Source organism: Kryptolebias marmoratus, unplaced genomic scaffold (genome assembly GCF_001649575.2).
Source record: "Kryptolebias marmoratus isolate JLee-2015 unplaced genomic scaffold, ASM164957v2 Scaffold60, whole genome shotgun sequence".
In the NCBI taxonomy this organism is placed as follows: domain Eukaryota; kingdom Metazoa; phylum Chordata; class Actinopteri; order Cyprinodontiformes; family Rivulidae; genus Kryptolebias; species Kryptolebias marmoratus.
In genome coordinates this window covers 31148-40812 of record NW_023665794.1, presented here as the reverse complement: position 1 = coordinate 40812, position 9665 = coordinate 31148, and the positions used below count along the sequence as shown (strand labels likewise).

Genomic DNA, 9665 nt, shown 5'->3' with positions numbered 1-9665 from the left:
AAGAAGGTTCTCCGAGGCTGCAGCGGGAAGAAGGTTCTCCGACGCTGCAGCAGGAAGAAGGTTCTCTGACGCTGCTGCAGGAAGAAGGTTCTCCGATGCTGCTGCGGGAGCAGAACCTGAAGGAAACGTCAGCAGGCCGGCCTCCGTCAGGCGGTCAGGTTGGTCAGGACAGTGTTTGTGTTGTTTCCAGGCAGACCCGGACTTCCTGTCCGGTTCTGGATCCACTCCAGGTAGTTGGACACTCGGGTGTAGATGCCATAGTGACCCGGTCGGGCGCAGCCCTTCCCCCAGCTGACGATTCCCAGCAGGAACACGGTCTTCTTGTACTCGGTGACCAGGGGTCCGCCGCTGTCGCCTTTACACGAGTCCGTCCTTCCGTCCAGGTATCCGGCACAGAACATGTTCTTGGTGAGCGCCACACCGCTCTCCTCCATGCAGGTCTGGGTTCGTATCCGCGGCACCTTGGTGCGCCTGAGGAGGACGGAGGTGGGCCCGTTCTCGCTTCGCCTGCCCCAGCCGCTCACCGTGTGGCGGTCCACCGCCCACAGCTCGCGCTCGGCCAGCGGCCGTGTCGGCAGGCAGACCGGGACGGCGTACGTGCTGTAGACGATTGGAGAGGCTAACCGGAGCAGGGCGATGTCGTTGTCCACGGTACTTTTCACGTAGTTCTCATGCATGATGATCTCCAGAACCTGGAGCGTCTGCTCCGTGGACTCGTTAACCAGAATGTTGTGTTCGCCTGAAACCAACGTCAGCGATTCAAAGCAGTTAGGAGGGAAACGTTTGTTGAAGCCGTGTGATGTGTACCTCCTAACCCCTGCAGACGGATTCGTACCTGCGATGACTTTCAGAAACTGTGCTTCGGAGTCCTCCAGGCAGTGAGAGGCTGTGAGGATCCATGTTGGTTTATAAATCACTCCTCCACAGAATCCTTTGCCTTTATACACCAGCAGAACCTTTCAGCAGCGAACCACAACAAGAGAAATCCAACCATTAAAGGTCAAAGGTCAAAGGTCTTCCACCTCTGCTGACATGTATTTATTTCAGCTCTGTTAGTTAATGATGAACCAGAACCAAAACACAGGAACAACCTTCATCCTTCACCCACCTGCCAGGGGCATTCACCTTTCGGACACTCGGTTCCTCCCACGATCCTCAGATGATCTTCTTTCTGTGCTCCCTGCAGGACAGGAACCGTACCGCAAGCTATCGACTCTGGAAACACAATAACGATTATTTATCATCAAATCAAACTTGGAGTTGTTCGCTTGGCTCTTCTTTACATTTGCTTGATGAATGAAGTCCTGGTTTTTATTAGTTTTAATCCCCACAGAATGATAGAGGGAACACAGGCGGTGCTGGAAACATCTCAGATATGACTGACGGGTTGTCGTTAGCTAACAGTATGACAACAGAACACTAGGAACCTTCTGTCCAGGTCACTGAACTAATTCCTAACATAACAAGTGCAACCATCAGTTAGGCAGAGCCGGAGGAGGCAGGACTTGATTCTGAAATTTAAATTGATTGTTTAAGAGGAGGAGGTTAAAGATATAACCTCCTCAGACCTGAACTCTTGGATGTGGACGCCAGGTCCTAGGAGGACAAGTGGATAAAGAGTATGGTTGTTGAGACTGTTGGTCTCGTCATGTTTCTGTTGAATTGATGTGTAAACAACGTCCCCGTGCTTCAACCGGAGACAAAGAGAGCTCTGCTGGTTTCTGTGGGTCAGGAGCTGAACGTTCAGGAACCACTGATCCAGAGTCAGATATCAGGCCATCTGTCCCACAGCTGAAGCTTGGACTAAACACAGCAGAACAGTCCAGAACCAGAACCTCAACCAAAGAGAGACGAACAGGAACCCACTGAGAGTTCTGCTGCTGGAGGAGGTTCTACAAGAACCGGATTGTGTTTGATAAATAGAGCGTATGCTAATAATAAAATAAAACAGCGACTCGGTGAAATCTGCTGTTTTTGTTGATTTCAGGTTAGATTTGGATCATTTTAGAACCCTGGTAAAAACCGGATCAGTTTTATTAGAACCTGGAACCTGAGAACTGAAGGACCTGGACTTTCTAAAATAGAGGCTCTCATCACAAACCTTTAAGCAACTTTACCAAAGATTTATTCCTTCAGAAACCTTTTGTGTTGCAGCTCCGACCGTCGGCGTCCAACACGTAGCCGTCTGCACACGAGCAGGAAACTCTTCGTCCAAAGGAGTCTTCCTCGCAGAAATGTTCACAGTCTCCGTTCTGCAGCAAACAACTGTCCGACTCTGTCCGGCGCTCTGAAAACAACAAATGAGAGCTGACTTTATTTGTGGGGCTATGAAGTAAAGTCCTTTGAATTCAGTTCAGATGTCCGTCCATGCTCACCAAGCTCACAGGTGAGTCCGGTGAACTGAGGAAGACACAAACAGGTGTAGGACGAACCCTCGTTGACGCAGGTGCCCCCGTTCTGACAGGGTCCGGACTCACAGCTGTCTGGGACTTTAGGAGAAAGACACAGTGAGTATTGAACGTCTTCATCTCCTTCTCCAGAGGGAGGCGTCCTGATCAGATGTCTGAACACCTCCTTTTGATGAGGAGCAGCTCTGCTCCTCCTGATGAAGGAGCTCCTCACCTGATCTCTAAGGCCACCCTACAGAAGCTCAGTTCACCTGTTTGGATCCAGGACCTGGTTCTTTCAGTCCTGATCCAAACCTCAGGACCACAGGTGTGGGGTGGGACGAAGCAGTAAACCCATGATGGACCAGAGCAACACCCTCATTACTGCCAACGAAGCTCCGACCCGTCGGTCCACAGACCCATTGGCCCAGTGACCCATCGGTCCAGAGACCCGTCAGCCCTCTGACCCGTCGGCCCTCCGACCCATCGGTCCACAATCCCGTCAGCCCACAGACCCGTCAGCCCTTCGACCCGTCGGCCCACAATCCCGTCGGCCCACCGACCCGTTGGTCCATCTCCTGCTCCAGCCTCCATCACTCAGAACCAGAACTCTGACACTTAACCCCCCTGCTTCCTAAACCAGAGGAACTGGTCCACCCTTCTCTGATGGAGAACTAAATAGAACAAAGAAGTGAAGATGACTTACCGGAGTACGTCTTCCAGAACTCATTCTGAGGAACAGAAAACAGGAACATGGATGAAACGTCTGAAATGCATCGAGGCAGAGCTCTGTTTGGTGGAACCATCTGTAGCGGGACGCACCGTGGTCTCGTCGTGCTCGAACACTTCTCTGGCCTCCTCAAAGCTGCATTTCTCCTCCAAACACTCCCTCTCCAGATCTCCCATTTTCATCTCCTCAAACCAGCCGGAGTTATACCTGCGGGTCCGGACCAGGACGCCATGGGCCTGGGGTGGGTCCAGAAACACTGACGAAGGGTCAGGACAGGGTTAAAATGTTTAAACAAGTGTTGTTCCTTCCAGCAAACTGTTTAACTTGTTCATCTAATTTCTGATTCAGTTCCTCTCAGATTAAACATCTAACACAGTATCTCAGAGTTTTCTAAGCGTGTTCTCAAAGATCTGTAGCGACACCTAGAGGAGACGTTCTCTTTAAGGAATAAACACAAAGCTCTGAACTTCATTAGCTTCTGTGTTAGCATTAGGCTGCTAACAAGCTTCTAAAGACTGAACCATTCTTCTGTTTTTCTCTGATAATTTCAAGGCTGATGAGGGAAGTTTGGACCTTTCCTCACCTGAAGCCGACCAGCAGCTCTGAAGGCCAAAGACGAAGGTGATGAAGACTCTCAGCCGCATAGTTGATCTTCTCAGAAACCTGCTGTTCTTCGTCTCTGTGGACATAAAGGTACAAAGTCTGCCTCATACCCCCGCAGTCGGTCCTCCTGTTGGTGACATCGTGTTCCCATGGCGATCTACTGGGTGATGAAATGTAAACTGACCCATGCTCTCAGACTCAGGAGTGGTTTGTTGACCACGTTTGGAGAATCTTTTTCTAACCACTAACTTTTAAAACCAGGTTCCATCTTCTAAACTCAAAACTTTGATTACTCTTAGAAGTTCAAGTTCAAATAAAAGAGATTAGTAATGGGTCTTTAACTTTGTTACTCTTTTTCCAACTCAGTAAATAAATGTTATTAAAATGAATTGAATGGGGCAGGGATTCGTAGGTTGCATTACGGTGTGATGTAATATGTCCTCAGTTTGAAGCTGATGGGAACAGAGCAACAAACCAACCTGAAGGTTCTGGTCCAGTTGGGGAAACCTCCGTCTGAAGCATTCAGGTTATTGGAGCGAGGGAACCCAGATGAGAAAATGTGTTCACATTTCTCAGATGGCACTAGAGGTTCATAGAGGGCTGTGAGGACATGGAGGATGACCTTGGGAGCCTGAAACTGAGGCTGGTGGAGTGTGGCGAGCGCCGGCTGGGCGTTTGGCTGATTGCTGGACACGTCAGGAAGATCATCGCCGAAGGTTTGGACCAGAGGAAGATCTGCTCGAAGATGGTGCCAAAGCTGCTGAACGATGAGCATAAGCAGGAAGGAGCGTGAAGGTGTGTCAGGACATCCTCCTCCACCAGACCTCCAGGGACCGTCGGTGGAAGTAAGCAGTCACCAAGGCCAAAGAAAGCAACACAGTCAAGTCCGAGGACATCCCCGTCCTTCCTCAGTGTGTGTCCTTCCTGATTGTTCAGGGACAGTCCTTGCCACAGGGCGTTTGCTTTGTTCAGCACAAAAAGAGGCAGAAGTTATGTCTGCTTTATCCCAACATCCCACCCTGAGCGTCCAACAAAATGATCTGTACAGTGAACAACTTTTATTTTCCAACAAAAAATTTAAAATTTGGAATCAACACGACTTCCAGGCCCCGCCCCCTCCCTCTCCGCTATGCTTCAGCTGTTCCATCAGAGCTCCTCCCCCTCCAAAGCAAGTAACCGTAGCAACCATAGAACAGTGACTGCATGAAAGCGACGCCTCCTGCTTCTGATTGGTTGTTTCATTCAGACATGTTGGATTCCTGCGAATCATAGGAGTCAGGGGGAGGAGCCAAATGAGTCAGAGGAAGGAGACAAAGGAAACCAAAAATCTTCAAATATTATTTTTTATCTGACAAATCAATGGACTAAATAAAATGCAAAGCTTTAGCTAAAAGAAACGGACGACGATGATGATTTTCTTTAATTTTATTAACTATGTTAAAGAAGTATAAACCTTTTTTCTGCTCTGATTAGGCTTACAATAAGAGATACAGGTTCAACAGTTTACTGCATGTGTTATTCAGAAGAAACTTTCTTTATTTCAACACATCTGTAAATACTGCTGCTTTTCTAAAACTGTGCTGAAGCTCCGGTCTGAACCAGTTTTAGCCAGTAGCCATTGTGTTCTCGATCCAGTCCAGGAAGTTGCTGACTTTGGCGTAAACGCCGTACATGTTCTCTCTGGCGCAGCCCTTGCCCCAGCTCACCACACCTGTCAGGAACCAGGTTTTCTTGTAGCGCGTCACCAGCGGGCCGCCGCTGTCCCCCTCGCATGCGTCCTGGCCTCCGCTCCTCCGCCCGGCACAGAACATGTTCTTGGTGATGTTGAGCTGCGTGTGGAGGCGGCACTCCTGAGAATGGACCCTCGGCACCACCAAGCGTTGCAGGTAGCGGGCAGGGGAGCCGAACTGGAGAAGGCGGCCCCATCCGGACACAGTGGCCTGGCGGATCAAGGACAGTGTCTGGATGAAGCTGCTGTTCCGGGCGGGGAGGCAGATGGGCACCACGTAGCTCCCCAGCTTCACCGGACGGTGGAGCTTTAGCAGAGCCAGGTCACTGTCGTAGGTCGAGTGGTTATAACTGGAGTGCATCACAACTTTGAGGACTCGCCGCTGCTGCTCGGTTTTCTCACGCATCTGCAGGTCGTTTTTACCTGAGCAGAGATTTTAGATCAGCTCAGTATGAATCCGGTAAATGTTCTTAAATGAAGAGAGCGATGATTCAAGTTCCCGCCTTACCTACAGTGACGTGAAAGATGGCGATGGGCTTCATGTGAACACAATGAGCTGCAGTTAAAATCCACAGGTCTGACAGGACGATGGCTCCACAGGTGAACTTGTTGTGTTCGGTTAACAAAGCCTGCACAAAGAGTCGTTGTTATCTGTAAATAATCTGGACAGGAGAGTCAAACTTTATGATTCCAGCTCAAGGACCAGAGAAGAACTGAGCAGCTTTACAACAGGAAGTAGACAAGTCCTGTGTGCCGCTTTACATCAAACTCAACAAGTTCATCTAAGTTGTATACAACCCAAGCATCGTGGTCAAACCTCACTGAGCCTTCAGACCAGGACATCTGGACCTTATGAAGAAAGACGGGACTAGAATCAGTGAGAGACACGCAGAATCTTGGTGGGTAGCCGGGTCCATGTTGGAGTAGATTCTTAGTCATCCAAGATGTGGCCAATCCTAAAGCAACTGAACTGTTAGTCTACTAACCCTGTCACTCATCCTTTATTCACACCTTCATCTCCAGGAGAAGGGACACTCTGAGGACCAACATGTTCCTATTTTGGACAGAGGACACAGATGGTCTGAGAGGGGGGTGAAGGAAGCCATCTTTAAACAGAGGAGGTCTCAGATTCCAGCTTTCTAAAACCTCCAATGGAGCATTCAGCCTGATCCCCAGTCAGCTTCCGTCTAATCAACACCTTCACACAGGTGAACAAAGCCTCTCTCTCTGTGAGGCAGCTAACAGAGACCCTAATGACCCTCAGGACGGAGGGGAGGGAGATTAATCTGCATGTGAGTTTAGCTGCAGTTTGGAACTCCACTCTGCAGGTTTGAACTGAGAAATGTCTTCAACTACAGAATTAAAGTCCGTTTACTTTGAATGGAAACTTTAAGGAGTAACCGGGCCCTGAGTAGAGTCCGATTCAGGCAGCTGGGTGACCCGCTTTGAAAACGCAGTTTGTCGTTGGACAGGGGACAGAAAAGCCAAGTTACCCAGGCAGCGAAAGGACAAGCCTTGACTGGAGTCTCCAGTATGAAGGTTACTGACGGGAGGAAGGGTGGCCAGGAATCTGAGACACAACCAGAAACCTTTTTAGTTCCTGTACTTTGTGTAGATGATCAGGTTTTACCATCTTCTCAGTGCTCCATCAGTGAGTCAAACCTCAAATGATGTTCTTTAAAGACCTCACATACTCGTCTCCTTTCCCATGTTCTGAGTTTGTTTTTGATCTGTTCCCTGACATTCAAACAGTTTATTACAGAGCATGACTCCAGGAGTTATTTTAGGGGAAAGTTCAACAAGAATCACACAACTTCATGATAAACTACTGAAGGAAGCTTGCTGTGTACCGTGGGAGGCAAACATAGACCATGTGACTCTCTGGCTGCGCGGGGCCTGTAGTCACAGTGTGAAACAGCGTTGGACCAGAGTGTTGGACTTACCTGCCAGGGACACTGTCCTGGGGGACAGATCTGCCCGTTAACAATCCTGGGGGCAAAGTGCACCAGGTGTCTTCCACAGACAACAGTATCTGGACCAGACAGACAACAAAAACAATCAGCATGTTGTCTCCGGTGTTACATACCAGTGACTACCAAACCATGTCAATACGAACACAGTTAACACTGGTCCAGACCACAGAAATGAGGTTTGTAGTTTTTGAACTTGTAGATATTTGGATGGGCCTGGCAGACATTTTCCCAGCTTCAGCTGAACTTTCCAACCATAAAACACTGGTGCATGTTGGGTTTAGTGGATCAGTAGATGTGTCCCTTTCTCTGTTTCCATTAATTAATTAAAATAAACCCTACCATGGATGTTTCTATGCCTGGTCTGGAGTGAATTAAAGTTGTTTGGCCAGCAGGTGACGCTACAGGCTACATTACAGAAGGTTGGAACAACAGATTTGAAGGAAATGCAGACATGGATAAATTTGTGGTACCCTTTCATAAAAAAATAAAATAAAGTCACTGAAATAGCATGAAACTGACAAAAGTAATAAAAAACTAAATATTTACTGAAAAACATCTAATAATTCTGTTTGAATTTAGGTTCAACAGAATTATTTAAAGAAACTAATGAAGTGATAAAAGGATGGTTCCCCTAGAAAGGAAACTGTGTCCACAGGGACATGTCCTACAATCATTGCAGGTGTCCTCAGTCCTGTTTAAAGGCGGACAGGTAGTCACAGGGCTGAACATGGAGGACAGGAAGCTGAGGACAGACTTGTCTCAGCAGCTCTGAGCAGCAGGGTGAAGGTACAGATTATAATATTCCAGGCCCGACCTTGAGGCAGACAGCTGCTGTTGTCCTGACCCAGACCGTACCCCGGAGCACAGAAACAGGTAAACGACCGATCCGGTAACCGCCTGCAGAAATGCTCACAGCCTCCATTTTTAAAGCGACAGCTCTTTGAGGTTGAGCGCACTGCGAACAGGAAGAGACCAAACATTTGTTTTACCAATAAACCCAACAACAGGAAGGTTTGGCCTGTGGCTGCAGGTTCGAACCTCTGTCACAGTTTAATCCATGGAAACCAGGAGGACATTTGCAGGTGTAGCTGTCGATGTGGCGAGTGCAGGTAGCTCCGTTCTCACAAGGAGATGATAGGCAGTGGTCTACAGCTGCACCCAGGAAAAAATCAGACTTTAGAAAAGGTTTCTACTCCAGAAATCATAGATGTTAAATCCTCTGTACCTGTGTACGTCCTCCAGAAGGACTCCTGGATACAGACAGAATCAAATAAAGGGCATGTTTATAAAGAGAAATAAAAACAATCCCTTTGAATCTGGACTCACCAGCTGTTGAGTTGTGGCAAATATCTCCTTGGCCTCCTCGTAGGAGCATTTCTCCTCCAGACATTCTCGCTCCAGGTTGCCTTGCCTCAGCTCCTCCAGCAGGTAGTTGGCTCTTCGACTGCGATGCAGGAAAACGCTGGCCTCGTGTTTGTCCATAAACATTCCCCCTTTATGGAAGTACAAACAAGAGATGAGGTGAACAATCCTCCATCGCCACAGGGTCTTCTCCATCTGCTGTTGCCAAGAAAGACACATTAATGTAACTTTAGCATTAAAGGCGAGCTCCAGCTGTCCAAGGATCACACTTCTCTGCCTCCCCATGAAGGTCTACTCCAAGGTCTGACCGATTCTAAAACCTGAAAGTCAGGAGGAGTGAGGATTTCATCAGGTTCATCAAACGGTGGACCAGAGCTTCACACTTGGAGCTGCTAATGGAGTCATGGGAGTTTGACCGTCCAGTCCAGGTGTTCAGTGGATCTGGAGAAGGATTATGAGACAGTATTGGGTTCCAGGACCACCTTTAAGGTTGATCCGGTCCCTGTATTACCAGAGCAAGTGGCTTTGGTTATAGAGGTACCAGATCTTCACTCCGGGTTGGACTCCACCAAGGCTGTCCCATGTCTTCAGTCCTGTTTGTGGTGTTTATGGACAGGGTCTGGTTTGGGAACCTCAGGGTCTCATCTCTGCTTTTAGCAGATGATGTGGTTCTTCTGGGTCTTGAGACCAGGACCTTCAGGGTGTTCTGGAGCAGCTGGGATGAAAGTCAGCTCCTCTAAGCCTGAGGCCACGATCTCTACTGGAAGAAGATGGAAAATTCCCTCCAAGTCGGGGGCGGAGGAGCTCAGGTGTCTGGGAGTCTTGTTCCTGAGTGATGGTTGGATGGAGAAGGAGATGGAGAGATGGAGCAGGAGATGGAG

At 48.7% G+C, this 9665-nt stretch overlaps 2 protein-coding genes across 3 annotated transcripts in view; both read right to left on the bottom strand.

The window, feature by feature from the left end:
* Positions 1-6: 6 nt before the first annotated feature.
* f7 (coagulation factor VII) lies at positions 7-3914 on the bottom strand. Its single transcript, XM_017404963.3, has 8 exons — positions 3701-3914; positions 3210-3373; positions 3094-3118; positions 2376-2489; positions 2141-2287; positions 1109-1215; positions 836-956; positions 7-739 (listed from the first exon to the last, which is right to left on the bottom strand). The coding sequence occupies exons 1-8, from the start codon at positions 3804-3806 to the stop codon at positions 147-149; spliced, it is 1377 nt and encodes a 458-aa protein (XP_017260452.1). The 5' UTR covers positions 3807-3914; the 3' UTR covers positions 7-146.
* Positions 3915-5130: 1216 nt separating this feature from the next.
* f7l (coagulation factor VII, like) overlaps positions 5131-9665 on the bottom strand; it is a 5737-nt gene continuing 1202 nt past the window's right edge. For both annotated transcript variants that reach the window (XM_037974456.1, XM_037974457.1), the window contains exons 2-8: positions 8749-8915; positions 8648-8672; positions 8461-8574; positions 8237-8377; positions 7393-7481; positions 5958-6078; positions 5131-5872 (exon numbers count right to left, since the gene is read on the bottom strand). In XM_037974456.1, coding sequence (XP_037830384.1) covers positions 5325-5872; positions 5958-6078; positions 7393-7481; positions 8237-8377; positions 8461-8574; positions 8648-8672; positions 8749-8915 — 1205 coding nt within the window. In that variant the 3' untranslated portion in view covers positions 5131-5324. The remainder of the gene's footprint in view (positions 5873-5957; positions 6079-7392; positions 7482-8236; positions 8378-8460; positions 8575-8647; positions 8673-8748; positions 8916-9665) is intronic.

What these genes read in the sequence shown, in the direction of transcription:
- f7 (XM_017404963.3), bottom strand. Translation starts at nt 3,806, where the DNA reads ATGTCCACAGAGACGAAGAACAGCAGGTTTCTGAGAAGATCAACTATG. An exon ending in GTTCTGGAAGACGTACTCCG is followed by an intron (nt 2,490 to 3,093) that starts GTAAGTCATCTT and finishes TTTCTCCTAAAG; the next exon opens with TCCCAGACAGCTGTGAGTCC. An exon ending in AAGGTGAATGCCCCTGGCAG is followed by an intron (nt 957 to 1,108) that starts GTGGGTGAAGGA and finishes CGCTGCTGAAAG; the next exon opens with GTTCTGCTGGTGTATAAAGG.